General features: G+C 39.4%; 1 protein-coding gene across 5 annotated transcripts in view; it reads left to right on the top strand.

Annotated features, from left to right (window-relative positions):
• KNTC1 (kinetochore associated 1) overlaps positions 1-19,321 on the top strand; it is a 69,016-nt gene extending 49,695 nt beyond the window's left edge. For 4 of the 5 annotated variants that reach the window (XM_027124931.1, XM_027124934.1, XM_027124933.1 and 1 more), the window contains 19 exons: positions 527-698; positions 785-843; positions 979-1,195; positions 2,182-2,255; positions 3,287-3,497; positions 3,617-3,726; positions 6,071-6,117; positions 7,511-7,589; positions 8,803-8,921; positions 9,586-9,721; positions 10,377-10,472; positions 10,844-10,900; positions 13,783-13,837; positions 13,927-13,990; positions 14,559-14,688; positions 15,743-15,832; positions 16,298-16,443; positions 17,258-17,348; positions 19,038-19,321. In XM_027124931.1, coding sequence (XP_026980732.1) covers positions 527-698; positions 785-843; positions 979-1,195; positions 2,182-2,255; positions 3,287-3,497; positions 3,617-3,726; positions 6,071-6,117; positions 7,511-7,589; positions 8,803-8,921; positions 9,586-9,721; positions 10,377-10,472; positions 10,844-10,900; positions 13,783-13,837; positions 13,927-13,990; positions 14,559-14,688; positions 15,743-15,832; positions 16,298-16,443; positions 17,258-17,348; positions 19,038-19,082 — 1,998 coding nt within the window. In that variant the 3' untranslated portion in view covers positions 19,083-19,321. Of the gene's footprint in view, positions 1-526; positions 699-784; positions 844-978; positions 1,196-2,181; positions 2,256-3,286; positions 3,498-3,616; positions 3,727-6,070; positions 6,118-7,510; positions 7,590-8,802; positions 8,922-9,585; positions 9,722-10,376; positions 10,473-10,843; positions 10,901-13,782; positions 13,838-13,926; positions 13,991-14,558; positions 14,689-15,742; positions 15,833-16,297; positions 16,444-17,257; positions 17,349-18,629 lie in introns of all 5 variants that reach the window. The other variant, XM_027124932.1, reaches the window with a different exon arrangement.
• Positions 19,322-19,409: the final 88 nt, after the last annotated feature.

Here is a 19,409-nt window from a genome sequence, read left to right on the forward strand (position 1 = left end):
CCTGGCGGTCCAGTGGTTAGGATGTGTCTATTTCATTGCCGAGGGCCTGGGTTCAATCCCTGATCAGGGAATTAAGATTGCCCACATGCAAGTCGTGTGGCACGGCCAAAAAAAAAAAAGTTGTACAAGCCCCCAGAATATAAGATGTAAACTTAAGAGAGAATATAGAGGATTAATTTTAGATCTACTGCCTATGTATTTAAAGTGAAATCAAGTATTTTTGAGGTATATCTAAAACTATTTGAAGAGAGTAGAGAACTTCCAAACTCTGGTTTATAAAACATCCCACCAACAACAGGGTTCCGCCGGTTTCTCCTAGTATAATTTCTTTAATGATCACAAAAGTTATGGTTTAGAAGAATAGCATAATAGTTTTGAAGGTAAAACTACGAAAGGTTTTGATCATCTTTATGAATATGAGACTGTCCCAGGAATGGAACCCTATGATAGTATAGAATTAGATGATTTTAAAACACTTAATGATGGGTTTAACCTCACAGGAAAATACTTTTTTAATTTAATGTAGGCATTGAGTCTTCTGAAACATTTGAAGTCATACAGAAGAATTTCTCCTCCAGTGGACCTAGAATATCAGTATATGTTGGAGCATGTAATAACTTTGCCATCAGCTGCCCAAACTAGACTGCCTTTTCACCTAATATTCTTCGGCACAGCACAGAGCTTCTGGAAAATTCTCTGTATGTTCATTAACTTCTTATGAATTGTACCGAATAGCCAAAACCCTTTTCTTAGGTAAATCATACTATCTTTGTTTCCTTTCTAGCTACGGAACTCAGTGAAGAATCCTTCCCAACATTGCTCTTAATTTCTAAGTTAATGAAGGTAATGGGTTAAAACTCATAAAAGTCTTATCTTTATTCTGTAATTCATTCAGACCCTGTGTAGAAAGATTTTATGCTGTTTTCAGCATTTAAAGGTGAGCACGTAAGTCAGCCTTAATTTTTCCTGTCTTTGAAGTTCTCTTTGGACACTCTGTACGTGTCTACAGCCAAACACGTTTTTGAAAAAAAACTGAAGCCTAAGCTCCTGCAGTTAACACAAGCTAAATCCTCGACACTGATTAACAAGGAGATAACTAAGATCACTCAAACCATCGAATCCTACTTGTTATCTATCGTTAACCCGGAGTGGGCTGTAGCCATTGCCATCAGTCTAGCCCAGGATGTCCCAGAAGGTATGGATTCTTCCTTTAATTGGGCTTAAAATGGTCGGCTGTGTTGTTTTTGGAACTTGTAAAAAAATGTACTCCTTTCTCATCTTTAAGGAGAAACAGTATGATAGCTTAGAAATGTATGTGCCCCCTCTCCTCACTTACGGCACTGCTGTACATTAAAGAGGAACCAAGCAAGACACCATGCTGCTTGCCCAGGGCGCAGAGACATAGGCATTGCCCAGCTTGAATATAGATTAATACTTCCTCATATCCAATCATACATACTTTCAGTAATGAATCCTTAGACATTGTTGCATGATCAAAAAAATACACAAACACAGGCACTTATTACCATGTTTTTGGTTGTAACAAAAGTTGAAAATAACTGGGCTTCCCTGGTGGCACAGTGGTTGAGAGTCCGCCTGCCGATGCAGGGTACACGGGTTCGTGCCCCGGTCCGGGAAGATCCCACATGCCGCAGAGCGGCTGCGCCCGAGAGCCATGGCCGCTGAGCCTGCGCATCCGGAACCTGTGCTCCGCAACGGGAGAGGCCACGACAGTGCGAGGCCCGCGTATCGCGAAAAAAAAAGAAAATAACTGATTTTTTTAAATGCTCATTTGTCAGGAACTGGTTAAAAAAATAGTGTATTCATAGAATGGAATTCTATGTAGTTGATTTGGAAATATATCCAAGATATATATTAAGTGAGAACAGCAAACTGTACTACATGTATGATCTTATCCCATTTTAACGTGCTTGAGCACGTGTGTGCATACACAAACATACACAGAAAACTTCTGGAGGAATGTAAGGATCTAGGGGATAGGAATAGAAACTGAAGGCCTCTGTGGACTTGCACTTCCTACTTTGTATCCTCTGGCCTGTTTAAATTGTTTTTTTACTATGAGTATGCTTCCTGTCATTGTTTTAAAAAACTGGCTAATTTGACTGAAATACATTGTCTTGAAAGGACTACGATTTGCTTAGAAATCTTTTATCTCTCTAGGTTCCTTCAAGATGTCCAGTTTGAAATTCTGCCTGTATTTAGCTGAGAGGTGGCTTCAGAATATCCCATCTCAGGTGTGTCTGAACTGTAAGATTGAAGGCTCCTCTTTTTTTTTTTTAAATGAAAGGGTAGCTGATTTACAATATTATATTAGTTTCAGGTGTACAACATAGTGATTCAAAATATTTATAGGTTATACTTCATTTATAGTTATTATAAAATATTGGCTATACTCCGTGTGCTGTAAAATATATCCCTGCAGCTTGTTTATTTTATACATAGTAGTTTGTACTTATTCCCCTACCCCTATATTGCCCCTCTCTCCTTCCCTCTCCCCACTGGTAACCACTAGTTTCTTCTCTATCTGTGGGTCTGTTTTGTTATATGCATCTGTTTGTTTTATTTTTTAGATTCCACATGTAAGTGGTAACATACAGTGTTTGTCTTTCTCTGTCTGACTTATTTCACTAAGCATAATACATACCCTACAGGTCTATCCATGTTGTTGCAAATGGCAAAATTTCATTCTTTCTCGTGACTGAGTAATATTCCTTTATATATATGTATATACCGTATCTTCTTTTTCCATTCATCTGTCGATGGACACTTAAGTTGCTTCCATATCTTGGCTACTGTAAGTAGTACAGCTATGAACATTGGGGTACAGGCTCTGCTTTCTTTTTTTTTTTTTTTTTTTTTTGCAGTACGCGGGCCTCTCACTATTGTGGCCTCTCCTGTTGCGGAGCGCAGGCTCAGTGGCCATGGCTCACGGGCCCAGCCGCTCTGTGGCATGTGGGATCTTCTCGGACCGGGGCATGAACCCACGTCCCCTGCATAGGCAGGCGAACTCTGAACCACTGCGCCACCAGGGAAGCCCTCTTTTTAATTTAAATTGTGCTCCCCTAGCATCCCTTCTCATCCTGCCCCGGTGATAGGTGTTTTCAAGGGTTGGATGCCTAAACTGGAAAAAGAAGATGAGGCTTGGTGTAGACACTTAAAGGTGTAACTAAGGCAGAGAGGGACCTTGACTGATAAAGCTGGATTCTTAGGCTCACTTGCGATTTAGAAAATAAGAGTTTCTTTTTGCTTGGAATTTTTTTAAAAGGATGAAACACGTGAAAAAGCTGAAGCTCTGTTGAAGAAGCTTCATATTCAGTACCGGCGATCAGGCACGGAGGCTGTGCTCATAGCCCACAAGCTGAACACTGCAGAGTATTTAAGAATGATCGGGAAACCAGCACATCTCATTGTCAGTCTGTACGAACATCCCAGCATAAATCAAAGAATTCAGAATTCATCTGGCAAAGATTATCCTGGTGAGGGCAAAACCCTTTTTATCTTTTTGTCCAAGGAGACCTATCCTTTTGATTCCCAGGTATCTTGCATTGAAAACCTGAGGTTTTCTTTCTTTAATTCTTTGCCTTTAATATCTTAGATATTCACGCGGCTGCCAAAGAAATAGCTGAAGTCAATGAAATTAATTTGGAGAAAGTCTGGGACATGTTGTTGGAAAAATGGCTGTGCCCGTCTGCGAAACCTGGTGAAGTAAGTGTTTGTTCTGAGCATGTCTGTTGTTGAGTATGGGCTGATGGCTTCTTCTCAAAGGCTAATTATTTGTCTTGCAATGATACGACTTCTAATTAGGAGCACGGAATGTTAGAAGGAGCATTGGAGCATTTTAATGTCTTCTGTTGTCCGATGAGTTTCAGTGGGGTTGTTTACATTTTCTTTTCCTTTAAATGTTGTTTTGCTGCTATTCTACCTTTTTTTTAACTTGCCAATGTTTTTTTAATTGAAGTATAGTTGATACATTCTACCTTTTAATTGATGAATTAAATTAATTTCAGATGAATTTCAGCTGAATTCTTGTATAAAAGAAGTGGCCTATTCTTAGACTCAGATTCATGTGATTATTTTATTTTTTTATTTTGAAATAATTCTAAAGGTACAGAAAAGTTGCAAGAATAGTATAAAAGAATTCCCTGTATACCCTTCGCCCAGATCTATCAGTTTTTAACATTTTGCCACATCTGCTTCATCACTCTCCCTATAATATATTTACACATAACATTTTTCTGAACCATTTGAGAGTAAATTACATGTGTCATGCCCCTTTACCCCTTAAGAATTAAGTTTGTAGTTCGAAGAACAAGGATTTTCTCTTAACCACAGTATAATTATCAAAATCAGATAATTTAGTATTGATACAATTTTGATACAATATTGGTAAAATACATATATATATTATGTACACCTGAATTTATGGTCCATGTTACAGTTTAACCAGTTGTGCAAATAATGTTCCTTACAGCAGTTTTCTCCTCTGGGACCAGAATCTAATCCAGGATTATGTGTTGCATTTATTTGTCATGTCGCTAATCTCTTTTACTCTAGAACAGCTCCATAACTTTTCTGTCTTTCATGACACTGACATTTTTGAACAGTTTAGGCCCGTTATTTTGCCCCTCAACTTGGGCTTGGCTGTGTCCTCATGATAAGATTGGAGTTACGCATTTTGGATAGAGCATTACCTGAGTGATTGTGTATCTTGCCCAGGGTCTGGCATCTGGGGGCACACGATGTCTCTTTGCCCTAATAGGGATGTTAATTTAGCTAATTTGGTTATGCTGTTGTCCATTTCTGTACCACATAATTACTACGTTTCCTTTTATAATTATTAGGGGAGATGTTTTGAGACAGTGAAATATTCTGTGCTTCAGATTCCCCCCTGCACCACACACGTGCCTTGATTTGGACTCTACTGATGATTCTTACCTGAATCTGTTTTATCTGTGGCGGGACCTGGACATTTTTGAAGGGTGCAGGCCATTTGGTTTATAAAATGTCTCGTTCTGGGTTTACTGATGTTTCTCATGATTAGATTCAGGTTATGGAGTCTTAGCAGTGTACTCTATAGGGGATGTGTTCTCTTCAGATAGGAGAACACATAGCATCAGTTTTTTAGAAATAATATTAACATCTGAATTCATTATGGGATTCGGCAATCCAAATGCAGAATCTTCGGAATTGTTTCTTCTGAGTTTTCAGGCAGAATTTAATGAGGGAGTTTCTATAATTCCTCTATCCACCTAGGCAGATATCCTTGGGGAAAAAAATCCATTTTTAAACAAATAGTATAACTAACATGACATTAGATTTTCAACTAGTGGTTTTTATATTCCTTGGCGTTCACTTTAACAAGTATTTTTTGAGTATTTACCAAGAGCAAGGACTGTGTATCAGTGGAAACAGAGGACTTAGAAGCATATCCAGGCCACGTAGAATCTGTGTTTGACTCAAACCCACATGTTTTAACTTACGCATAAACCTGGAGCACTAAACTGAAAGCCCCTTGAGACCAGGAACTGTGTTTATACATATAGCACCTAATACATTTCTTTGTAAGTCCCCATAAATATATACTGAATTAAGGGATAACTCATAAAATTCATGGAGTCCTTTCTTTTTAAAAATTACCCAATGAATGTAAGCTCCAGGAGGACAGGAATATTTGTTTTATTCACTCAGGCAAATGCCTGGTGCATGGTAAGTGCTCAGTACATATTTGTTGACTGAATGAATGTGAGTAATCCCATTATTTAAAGCAAGAATCTTCTCATAAAGTAATGAATTACACTGTAATTCCCTGTCTGTAAATAAAAATTTTTTTATAAATCTTTTTTTTTTTTGCTGTCATCAAACATGGAGGTGCTGGGAGTTGAACCCAGGGCCTCATGTATGCTCAGCGTGCACTCTACCACTGAGCCACACCTCCTCCTCTAAATATAATTTTGTATATTGGGTTTTTTCATCTAATAGACTTTCATAAGCTTATACAGTCAACCAACTTTCTTCAATTTTTAACTTTTTTTCTTTCACTTTTTCAAAGACACCATCAGAATTATTTGAACTTCAGGAAGATGAAGCACTACGAAGGTATTCTTCCTGTACTTATGTTTGTCTACATCCTGTTGCCTAGTAGGGATCTTACCAATGAATGTGTTAGACATTGGACTTTCTTGGTATAACTTGGATCAGAACCTCTGAGAAGAATCAGTTGATTGATATATGGCTGTGAGTGTGTTAAGTATCTCCAGTGGAATAAATAAAAAACAACCAAGATCCAGAGTTTCTGAACCCTCAGTGAGTTCCTACTAGAACACCTTTAGCAGAGAATGTACATTGAGCAAAGGAAAACTCTTCTGTAGCTAGGACTCTGCCCCAGACCCCTGTGTATTCTCTCTCCCTGGGGAGCTAGGCTGGTTCAGATATAGGCCACCAGGATTTCTTTTTCCCTTCTAACCTAAGACTGAGACCTAGAAAGGCACATTGGTGTTACGTACTGTGCTAAGTCTGACTAGTCATGGCTTGCCCTCTTGAGAAGACTATATCTGTGCTCAAATCAGAAAATGTGGTAATCTATTAATGATGTTTGGCATAGGCATGGGAAAGGGAGTGGTAGCATGCATCCCAGCTTTTTGCCATTCTGGTCTGGACCCAAGTAGCTCAGCTCACTCATGAAGCCCTACACCCTACATTGGCCCTGGAGATCTGATGGTGAGAGAGGATGTGGAAAGATAAACACTGGAAAAGAATTCTTCCTGGTCTGGGGAGAACTGGCCTAGTATCCCCTCCATGCCCTTCTTTCCTTTGGTCACCCCTTCGTCCTTGCTTAGTCCTTTAAGGGCAGGGACACCTTTGTCTAAGCAAGAGGTAGCTCCTGGAGCATCTGATTGAACCAGCCACCTGGACAGGCTTAGAGGGAAACGGTTCAGAGAGAGAGAGAGAGGGAGAGAGAGAGCGAGAGAGAGAACCCCAAGAAGGAGATCCCAAAGGGTACTTCATGCCAATTTCATAACTTCCTGCCTTTTCCCACTGGAATCTCCACCCCCCTCCCCTTCCAGTACACCTGACTGTCTTGCCCTTCTCTGGAGGGGGCCAGTCAGCCCTGAGTCCAGAGGTTAAAACGTGCCACTAACAAGGTCCTGTGAACTAAACCTGGAGTTTCCATGTGTAGTGTTCAATGTACTTTGCAGCTGTGGTTAGTATGATTTGTATTAATTCCTTAACTAGAAAGAATATACGTTTGGGGAGGTTGACTAGCCATTTCATAGATGAGAGGACTGACGCTTGACATTTATTGTCTTTATTATCTTCTTTAGCTGTGAAGGAACTCAAGAAAAAATTAAGCACCCTTTAAAGGAGATAGCCCTTCAGGGCTGTGTTTGGGATGTCTAATGACTTTTTCTATGGAGAGTAAAACAGGTCTCTTGTTTTGCTAATCTCTCACTAAGTTAAAGTCTAAATGTAATTAACAATTTTTTTTCAGAGTCCTGTATCTCCTTCTGTCTCGTCCGGTTGATTATAGTTCAAGAATGCTGTTCATTTTTGCAACATCAGCTACAACTGTAAGCTCTACAAACTTAGTCAAAGCTCATCTTTACATCTAAGCTTAACATTTTTTCTGCATATTTACCATTTACAAATGATTAAGATAATGCTCACTTCTGTACTTACTCAAAATACGTCTTACTCTACAGATGAGGATTGTAGTATCTGCCGAGCTCCGTTTAGTGCTGGCTTCTGAAACATCCTGCTTGGCAAACTGAGTGGTGCAGCTGTTGACAATTCCCATGGGTTATCCACATTCAATGTTTTAACGCCCTGGTCCAGCTGCATCCCTAATACCAGAGGCCCCAACGAGCCAGCCTGAGAGAAGTCTCCACCCTGGTCTCCAGGCCCTGCCTGAGCTGTCACACCCCCTCCCCACTAAACTCTAGGGATAACTTTCCCTTATCCCTAAAGGCAACTCGATCTCTGGCCTTCAGGCTTTTACATATAGAAATGTTCTCTGAGGCAGTTGGAGCAGAGGGAGAGTAAAGGTGTAGATAGAAGGAAGAATGGGAAAAAGGCTGAGATGCTGATTGTGTGTCTTTGACCGCAAGGGGGGAAAAATCCCTTCTTGCATATTAGTTTATCTGATAGTCATTCTTTCAAGTAAAAATGGTGTTCCATGAAAAGTGCCTGGTTCAGCTCACAGCTCAGTCATACAAGGGCTTTTCCCTGAAAAAACCCATTGCCTCGCGGTGTGCTTTACGAGTACCTCCTGTTCAGTCATGTAGAACATTAATGAATATGTTTTGATTAATTAATAGTAACACGTATTCAAGTGTGAACTCATAGTAGTATATTCAGGAGTTGAGGTTTAATAAAATTAATTCTTATTGCTTCAAGAACCTTCTTAAGTGGACGTCTCTTGTTTGCAATGCTGCAAATGTGAAGAATGTGGTGGCTGCCACAGCAGTTGGGTGTTCCTACCGTTCACCCACCAGTGCTTTTGCACCATCAGTGCAAATATTAACACAGTGTAAAAGGCAGGTATACCATTATAGTATTATTACAAAAATGGTTCTAACTATTTTCCTTCTCAAAGAATGTAAGAAACCCTCCAACCCCCATGCAGGGGTCCATGGAACACACTTTAAGAACCACTGACTCCCTAAGGGCAGACATAGACTTTAATGTTTTAAAAACTGATGTGGCTCATGTTACCTAGATGGAAACTCAGTTATCCAACTACAACACGCGGCACAGCTCTACAAACCTCTTTTGGTCTTACAGACGTTAGGCGTGCACCAGCTGACTTTCGCCCACAGAACGCGAGCCCTGCAGTGTCTCCTCTATTTGGCTGACAAGGAAACTGTAGAATCTCTCTTCAAAAAACCCATTGAAGAAGTGAAGTAAGTGGAAGTTTAAAAATCGTATTAATAGAAAACAGATTCTTTGGAAACATAACTTTTAAGCCCCATAGTTCAGAAGAGCGCGTTAGAGGGGCCGTGTCAACGTGGTTCTGTTGCCTCGGGTGTCCTTGACGTTCTGGCAAAGGGGAAACAGGCCTTTAAGAACATCTTGTTTCCCTTGAGTCCTTGAGACATTTAGAAACTGAGTGTTTTCTTCATCTTGCTCAGATTGATTTCTTTTTATATATATATAAATTGATTTTATTTATTTATTTTTGGCTGCGTTGGGTCTTTGTTGCTGTGCACGGGCTTTCTCTAGTTGCAGCGAGCGAAGGCTACTCTTCGTTGCAGTGTGCAGGCTTCTCATTGCAGTGGCTTCTCTTATTGTGGAGCATGGGCTCTAGGTGCGTGGACTTCAGTAGTTATGGCTCACAGGCTCAGTAGTTGTGGCACATAGGCTTTGTTGCTCCGCGGCAGGCAGATTCTTAACCACTGCGCCACCAGGGAAGCCCCTCAAATTGATTTCTTTCTAATATTCCATGACTATATTTAGAAGCTTAAAATAGACATTTAACAACAAACTGTCCGATATTTCCAAGGGAAATTATTTTAAATGTAAATATGGTCAGTGAGGATGATTCCCATACATGCCTCTGTTTTCCAGATCTTATTTGAAATGTATAACTTTTTTGGCATCATTTGAGGCTCTGAATATCCCCATCACATATGAATTATTTTGCAACAGTCCTAAAGAAGGAATGATTAAAGGTCTATGGAAAAACCACAGCCACGAATCCATGGTATGTACACAGAGTCATCGGCAGTGGGGCCTCCGTCTTCTCAGATGCTCTTGTGTTCACTCAGCTGCCTGCCACCACTCAGAGTTCTGAAAGACAGAACCAGAGAAACTCTTGGTTCCTGAACAGGTCTACTGCTCTGAGGGCTTCCTGACTTTCCTATCCTGGCAGGTGACAAGGCAACTTGGAAGTCCCCTTACCTCTCTCCCTGAAAGCCTAAGGCCTGAAGCCATCCCACCTACCCAAGGGAACACTTATAATCCCTCCCCAAGTCCTGTCTGTCCTCATCTAGACAGACTTCCCTGTGTAGGGAGTATTGTTTCTCTTCTTTCTAGTTACTGGTGGGAATGTAGTCTCTGAGGCAGTTGGAGCCCAGGGCGGGAAGGGTATAAGGCCAACAGGCAAACTGTTCTAGGACAGATGAAACAAAGCGGGGAGGAAGGGGAGTCTGAGATGCTGTGAGTCCATAACGGCAAAAAAGAAAAAGAATAATTTTTTTTTCTTTCCCTAGAGAGATGAGGGCCTTCACTGAAATTAGGCAATAGACACACTTAGACTATAAGCATGTTTTGTCTTTAGCTGCCCTACCTTTTCCAAAGGTGGTTTGATTTACTGGTGTCTTGAAACAGTATGAATTTTTTTTTTTTGTCTGCTTCAGGCCGTAAGGTTGGTGACTGAGCTTTGTTTAGAATACAAAATCTATGACCTGCAGCTTTGGAATGGACTCTTGCAAAAGCTTCTTGGCTTCAGAATGGTAAGTAAGACTCAGTGCCCTAGACTGCAGTATATTTTAAAGATTTTGCACAGCATCTCCTAAACATTTTGCACTGATACTTGTTATTGAACAGATGGATGCTGAAAACATTCACTCTCACTGGCTTCATGCCCAACTTAAAGAACTTGGCGTTAGGCCAGAGAAAGTGCAAACTCAAAACTGACATAAATTTCATTGGAAACAAATGGAAGTTTCCCTGGCCTCTTTTGATGTTTGTGAATTTGTAAGTGACCTTCTCTGGTGGTCCTCATGGAAGATAAATTTTACTGATATTCTTGTGAAAGTTTAGTTTTCACATTGGAATTTTCTGTTTGGGTGGTCTTCAGAACTTTTGTGTTTTATTTTTTCAGATTCCTTATCTAAGGAAGGTTTTAACAGCCATTTCTAGCATCTATTCTTTATGGCAGGTATGTAGTTTTCTAAAGTAAATTTTACAGAATTTAATCTTTATACTCACCGGCTAGTGCTGGATACACTGGATTAAGTAGTCAGCTCCTCAGTGAAGCTGCAGGATGCTGTTCCATTAAAGTGGTGCCTGGACCCAGAAAACTCAGCTTGGACATTGTCTCATCCATGACATCACTTCTCCCAGTTCTTCAGGCCTCAGGAATCACATCTTCCTTTATGCTTTCAAAACACTTTGGCTCAACTGTAACATTGGTCACGGTATAATTTATTTAAATCACACATTCGACTGCCCCTCTTGGACTTTGAGGACCCTTAAAGTCAAAGACCATGTCTTATTCATCTTTTCTAAATTTCATGTGTTGTTCACACACATTATATATATATATATAATAGAAATGTATAATTTATTCTTAGTTTAATAAATTAGAACATATGCTGAGTAAAACATGAAAATTTTTCTTTACCATTTCCCTTCATAATTATCTCCCCCGAAGTGACTACTGTTGACAATTTCTTATGTTTTCTTCTAGAGCTTTCCTATTATATATAAGCAGGGGTGTGGGCGCATATATGTGTGGGTGTGGGTGTTGTGTGTGTATGTATTCATTTTGGCACATATAAATGCAATCACATTCTAGACAAAGTGTTTCTTTCCACATAACAATGTATCTTGGAAATTGTTTCACATCAGCACGTATAGATCTTTTTTTTTTTGATATAATTCACACATAAAATTTACCCTTTTAAAGTGTACAGTTAGGTGGCTTTTAGTATATTCACAAAGTGTGTTACCAACACCACTATCTAATTCTAGAACATTTTCTTCACCCTGAAAATATACCCCATATCCATCACGGATCATTCATTCCTTCTTCCCCCCTCCCTCTAGCCACTGGTAACCACTAGTCTACTTACTGTCTCTATGGATTTATCTCTTCTGGGCATTTCATATCAATGGAGTCATACAATATGTGGCCTTTGTGCTTCTTTCACTTACCATGTTTTCAAGGTTCAGCTACATTATCGCATGTATCATACCTTTTTTTTAAAAAAAAATAAATTTATTTATTTTTGGCTTCATTGGGTCTTTGTTGCTTCACACGGGCTTTCTCTAGTTGCAACGAGCGGGGGCTACTCTTTGTTGTGGTGCATGGGCTTCTCATTGCAGTGGCTTCTCTTGCTGCGGAGTACGGGCTCTAGGCACGCAAGCTTTAGTAGTTGTGGCACACTGGCTCAGTAGTTGTGGCTCGCGGGCTCTAGAGCACGGACTCAGTAATTGTGGCGCACAGGCTTAGGTGCTCCGCGGCATGTGGGATCTTCCCAGACCAGGGCTCCAACCCATGTCCCCTGAATTGGCAGGCAGATTCTCAACCACTGAGCCACCAAGGAAATCCCATATCTTTCCTTTTTATTGCTGAATAATGTTTCATCATATGGATAGACCACATTTTATTTATCCATTCATCAGTTGATGGATATTTGGGTTGGTTCCACTTTTTGATTATTATGAATAATGCTACTCTGTGAACATTTGTGTATAAGTGAACATATGTTTTTGTTTCTTTTGAGTGTGTACCTAGGAGTGGAATTATTGGGTCTTACAATAACTATGTTTAATCTTTTGAGGTATTTCTTTTTTTTTTTTTTTTTTTTGGTACGCGGGCCTCTCACTGCTGTGGCCTCTCCCGTTGCGGAGCACAGGCTCTGGATGCTTAGGCTCAGCAGCCATGGCTCACGGGCCCAGCCGCTCCACGGCATGTGGGATCTTCCCGGACCGGGGCATGAACCCGTGTCCCCTGCATCGGCAGGCGGACTCCCAACCACTGCGCCACCAGGGAAGCCCTATTTCATGATTTTTAACTCTTAATTGTTCTCCAAAATGTGGAATAAAATGTATCATAAGTTATTTAACCACTCCTCCTGTTGATGGAAATTTATGTGTTGCCTTATTCATTTTTTGAAATTCTTTCTCTCCTTCCGCCTTTCCTATGGTCCTAGCACAATGTCTGGCACATACATAGACTTAGTATAAATTTTGTTTTCTGAATTGAGTTCTGACACTTTTTTCCCAAATGCAACAATAATGAATCGTGGAAAGATACATGGACCCCAATGTTCATAGCAACACTATATATTTACAGTAGCAAAGATACAGAAGCAATCTAAATGCCCATCAACAGATGAGTGGATAAAGAAGCTGTGGTGTAGATAGATAGATACAATGGCATACTACCCAGCCATAAAAAAAGAATACAATTTTGCCATTTGCAGTAACATACTCAATGAAGTAAATCAGATAGAGAAAGACAAATACTGTAAGATATCACTTATATACGGAATCTAAACAAATAATACAAATGAGTGTGTATGTAAAACAGAAACAGACTCAGAGAAAACAAACAAGTGGTTACCAAAGGGAAGCGGGGAGTGGCAAATTAGGGATATGGGATGAAGAGATACAAACTACTACATATGAAACAGATAAGCAACAAGGATATAGTATATAGCACAAGGAATTATAGCCATTATCTTATAATAACTTTTAGTGGGGTATAATCTGTAAAAATACTGAATCACTTGCATATAATATTGTAAATCAACTACAGTTCAATTTTTTCAAATATAAATAAATAAGGTATTTTGCAGAGCAAAATTAATAATAATGAATCAGCCAGGATTATATGTTAATATCCTGAAATATACAGTTATGAAGAAAATTCTCCTAGAATCTTAATGATCTAAAACTGGGAGATATCAACTTATAATTTTGGTCTTAACATCAAGAATATAAGCTCTAAGTGTATATAGTTCTGTGACTGCAAAATAAAGAGAGGTTCATAAGATCCCAGACATGAATTCTTTAATAAACTTGTTTCCGCAGGTTCCCTACTTCAGCAGAGCCTGGCAGCACGTGGTTCAGATACCGCTACTTTCAGGTATCTTTCTCTCCCCTCTCCCCGACACACTGACAGTAGCCTTTTATAGTTATGCATATAGACACATTATTGTTGCTTTTAATTTTCAGCCTCTTGTCCTTTAAGCCCCAGTCAGCTGTCAGATTGTTGTGAGAGTCTCATCGCTGTCCTAGAGTAAGTAAAATATTTGTTTTCCTACCCCCCAAAATCAGATTTGTTGCTTATAAAATTCATTTCTAATAAACGTTCCTGTGAGTAATTCCTTTTTGGGGGGAAGTTAAGCATACCACTTGATTTGAAAATAAAATATCTCTATTATTTTTACAATGTCTACTTTCCACATGCAGTGCAACTAGTGAACTTATATTCAACCTGCATTCCCTAAACTTTGTACCCAGTTTTAATGTGAGTATAGAGCACCTTTTGTGACTACCGTAAATCATACAGTGTTGTCTCATGGATTTTGAGTCTTCTAAGTATTCGTCTTTAGCCACGTATAGACTTTCAGCCACAATTATAGCTGCAGTCAGGAGTCTGTGTTCCTGTAGATCAAGTCTTTTATTCCACGAAGGATGTCATAAAAGGCTCAAACTACTCATTACTAGGCATACGTTATGCACCAGCATTTTAATGTTTAAAATTACTGAAACCGTAAACAGGTAACCACTGTGGAAAACTAGGAAGGCCAGTATAATCTAGTGAATATGACAGGTTATTAACTAATTACCGTGCTCTCTTGAAGATGTCCAGTTTCAGATGATCTTGACCTGATCAGAGTGGCCAGGCAGTATGTCCAGTTAGAGCTTCCAGCTTTTGCATTAGCCTGTCTAATGCTCATGCCCCACTCGGAAAAAAGGCACCAGGAAATAAAGGTATTTTGCAAAATGTTCCTCCGGGGCTGCCAAGGGTGTGGAAGGTCTCATGCTGCATGTCCCCTGCAAAAGGTTCCACTTTCTTTTCACTAAACCTGTAAAGCATGAGTGGGGTGGAAGGTTTGTGTGGGGGTCTGGTGGGAGGCAAGACTGAGAGACAGATGAAGGTTTGTCTGACGGATGCCCGAAGAGGAGTTTGCACCTTATTCTTTATCAGTGGGGAACAGTGAATTTTCCTGCCAGAATAAAGTGAAATGATCAGGCAGTATTTTTGAAGGAATAATCCACGTGGGCCTGATCAGAGGAGAGAGGGGGCGAGAAGTGAAACTCTTGGGAATCATTGCATTTGAATAGGAATTATCCAACAATCTTGTGGCTAGGCAGGGGAAGCCTGAGGGGATAAGTACCCAAAGTAGGGTGGTGGCAACGAAAATGAGCTAGGTGGGAAAGATACAGCTTTACTTGGTGATTAGATGTGGGAGATAAAGGAGAGAAGAGTCAGGTTGTGTGTGGGTGTCTAACAAAGGCACCACGAGCATTCTGAGGATAGAACTTTTAAAAATAACTCCCATCCCCTTTATACTATAGAATAAATAGAACAAAGCATTTGGAAACGTTTTACAATTATTTCCCCACGGGTAGAGAAGCCAGTAGGTAGAGATCTATATAAGTGAGCATAATTTTTATTTCTCACTTGCTCTATTCGTTGCATTTCTTCAGAGCCATCTGTGCCTGTCTTTGACTTTGTTCCTTTTTGACTTCTTAAACTCATCCATTGATGCTTTTCAGAGTTTTAGTATTTAAATAGATTCCTTTTGGCACTTAGAATGACAAAATGCTTATTAAGCAACTCTTTGCTGTTGGAATAGTTATTTGTAAAATGCTTTTTTTCCTTATTTCAATAATTTTGTTGTTGTTGATAGAGGTGGTTTTTTTCCTGTAGTAGATATGCTTTATGATATTTCAAATTTAAAAATGAAAACCTTCCAGGTTTGACAGAAATTAGTAGTAATTATACTTTTCCATTAATTATGTTTTGATTTTTTTTCTCTAGAATTTTCTGGGCTCCTGTGACCCTCAGATCATTTTACAGCAGTTAGAGGAACATATGAATACTGGCCAGCTGGCAGGGTTTTCACATCAAGTAAGAGGCAATTTCCTCTCCCTTTTGTTATGAAAAACTTGATATTAGAAGGTAATAAATTTTCCCCAAACCAAGATTAAGCTGAAAACCTCCCATCTCGATCTGTTTGTTAATATATACAATTATTTGGCTTTCATTAAAGCCTCGTTAAATTTTTACGAGGCAGCGACCCTGGCTGTCTGGTTTGTTTAGTGCTCCTCTCAGTGGAAAATCTGTAGCCTTCAGTATTTGTCATTGTGAACAGTTTTCCTTGCAAAAAGTCCCAAAGTGCTTAACAACAACTTTTTATTTATTCACTGTATATTGAAATGGACCAAAGCAGTCCCCCCTGCCCACCCTCAAAGAGGAGGCTTAGTCACGATGCGATGATAATTTAACTCCTAATTGTCAGAAATGTTTTGGTATTGAATAAGATGACATGGCATCTAACACATTTTGCGTGTGATGATACCTGTCATTCTACAGGTTAGAAGTCTGGTCCTGAATAATATCATAGATAAGAAGGAGTTTGGGATTTTGGCAAAGACAAAATACTTCCCAGTGTTGAAATCACACATGATGAATACCAACAACGTCACTGAACTAGTAAACTATTTGGCAAATGAGCTAAGGTAAGTTAATAAAATTTTTTAAAAAACAACTTAATGTAGAATTTCCTTAAAATTTATCTTTATTTTGGAGGAAAATATCAAATAATCGTAAAGCTATTTGATTGTAATTGATTGATTGTAATCCAAATAATTAAGCTGTAGCATCACTACGTTACACCTACCTTGCTACTAACACATACTAAGAGGTTAGTTGTCTTGTAATCCAATCTCTTGGAACATGAACTTGGAATCAGACAATTAATCAAGCTGCCTGACCTCCCAAAATAGTCCTGCTCTAAAACCCTACATGACAACTTTACTCCTTAGACACTTGACCAAAGAATCAGTAGCTATATGTAACATAATTTTTGCTAAGCTTGGTTATCTAATTTTCCAGCACCCACAAGTTTAGAAATAGTAAGCTTCTTGGCATAGGGTTCGGAGGGGATTTGGAAAGTAAAAAGAAGGGAGAAATGGGCTGGCACAGAAGAAAGGGAAAGCTTAGTCAGGATTGAAATGTTTCTGGGTCCATCCCTACATTTGGTCTAACTTTGCTGATCCCTGGAGGTGTCACGTTCTCAGTGCCATGCCATGGATTTCTTTCTGCTTGTTTACCACTTGTGATCCAACCATAATTACAGGTTGTCATTGATGAACAAGTAGTATTTTTTGAGGTAAAATTGATATATATAATCAACTGCACATACTTCAAGTATGCCACTTGATAAATTTTGATATTTGTATACACCTGTGAAGCCATCACCACAGTGGACAGGGCAAACGTATTTATCACTCCCACATTTTCCTCATGCCCCTCTTCTTGTTGATTCCATAGTTTAGATGAAGCTTCCATCTTTATAACTGAATATTACAAGCACTGTGGGAAACCTGTGCCACCAGGAGCCACTCCCTGTGAAACTCTGAAGGTAAATCTGGCCCAGAGTTACTGGGTTCTAACCTGACACGATTTTTACTTCTAGGGTCTTAAAATTGAGCCAACCTGTTCTGGAGATAAATGGATTTTTTATGCGTGACTGCATGTATTTTTATATTTCACTTTTTGTATGAGAGAGTCCCAGACCGGGAATCAAGAGGCCTAGGTTCCACTCTCGGGTTTATTTATTTAATTTTTTGGCCGCACCGTGCGGCTTGAGGGATCTTAGTTCCCCAACCAGGGATTGAACCCTGGCCCACGGCAGTGAAAGGGCAGAGTCCTAACCACTGGACTGCCAGGGAACTCCCCGACAAACTAAATTTTAAAGGGCATTGATTAATGTTGTGCTGGAGTATCCATTGCTTTTATTACTTCTTCTTTAATTAGCTAAGACATATACATTCACTATAGAAAAACAAGGAAATCTGGAAGAGCGGAACTTCCCTGGTGGTCCAGCGGTTGAGAATCCGCCTTCCAATGCAGAGGATGCCAGTTGGATCCCTGGTTGGGGAACTAAGATCCCACATACCACGGGGCAACTAAGGCCACACCACAGCTATGGAGCCTGTGCGCTCTGCAGGTTGCATGCCACAACTACAGAGAAGCCTGTGCGCCATGACGAAAGATCCTGCATGCCACAACTAAGGCCCAATGCAGTCAAATAAATAAATAGTTAGATAGATAGATAGTTTTTTTAAAAAAAGAAATCTGGAAGAGCAAAAATAATAATAACAAGAAAACTGGTAACTTGAAATCTCAGAAACCAGAGATAAGATCATTGTTAACAATTTGGTGTATGTGCTTCCAAATGTTTTTGTGTATAAAATATGCACGTAAATCACTTTTATTCCTGTTCTGAACTTAAATATAAGGTAAAAATTTTAATTTTGATCATGTTTTGGTAGTTTTATGGACATAATTAAGTTATTAGCGGTTTTTTTCTTCCCTTGGTCCAGATCAATCACATTAAAATAAGCCTGCATTTTGTTAACATCCATTAATAACTTCCCTTCTCCACTTCCAGTCTGTTGTGCTCAATGACATAAGATTACTTTTTTCAAAAAGGGAGAATATTGATTCAGGAGACAGATTTGTGGCCCTTAAAATGTATCTGTTTTTCTCCAATCATATCTGTCTAAAATGCAAAATAATCTCATACGTAGATTTTTAGCAATATAGTCAAGGGTTTAAGTTCTATAGTTTATCAAACCATTTTCTATTTAAAAAACTAAGTGACACTCATAAAAATGCTTCTGTGTTTCTTCCCATTTAGGTGTTTCTTAATGGATCATAGTAGATCATCAAAACTTTTTTCAAGAAGAATAAGAGGAAGTTTGGAATCTGTTATCAAATGACCCTATTTATTACAGTTTTTAAATTGCGCAATCTGTGTACAGTAGCTATTGTCAGATGTTCCTCGAGAAGTAATAACTAAGATGCTTAATAATAGCATAACTGTCTCGTAAAGAACTCATGTCACAAATTAATAAATATCTTCTTTGCCAGTTACGTGTATAACTTGTAAAGACTATTAGTTTTTTGCACTCTATATGAAGGAAAGTTTTTTGCTCCCCCCATAAGAAAAGCAACTACTTATATTCTGTTTCTTCCATCTATATAAATAAGAATGTCAGTCTTTTTAACGTCATTCTAGTAAATATGTATATAATCTTTGCTGCAGAGCGTGTCCGTCAGTGGCCAGCCAGAAATACAGAAACCACTCTAGCTAGTTGAAGCAGAGAAGGACTGAGTGTCAGGAATTGGTTACAAAGCTGTCAAGAGGACTGAAAGGCAAAAGGGAGATGAAGAGGGGGTGCTGGAGAAACTAAAGGGAAGGGGCTGTTCGCCTAACATCAGAAGCTGCTTTGAGACTTCCCTGGTGGTCCAGTGGTAAAGAATCCGTCTTCCAATGCAGGGGATGCAGGTTCAATCCCTGGTCAGGGGACTAAGATCCCACATGCCGCAGGGCAACTAAGGCTGTGTGCCGCAACTACAGAGCCTGAGTGCCACAACTACAGAGCCCATGTGCTCTGGAGCCTGTGTGCCAAAACTA

This window comes from Aethalodelphis obliquidens, unplaced genomic scaffold (genome assembly GCF_003676395.1).
Source record: "Aethalodelphis obliquidens isolate GAN/ISIS:26980383/991018 unplaced genomic scaffold, ASM367639v1 scaffold28, whole genome shotgun sequence".
Lineage (NCBI taxonomy): Eukaryota > Metazoa > Chordata > Mammalia > Artiodactyla > Delphinidae > Aethalodelphis > Aethalodelphis obliquidens.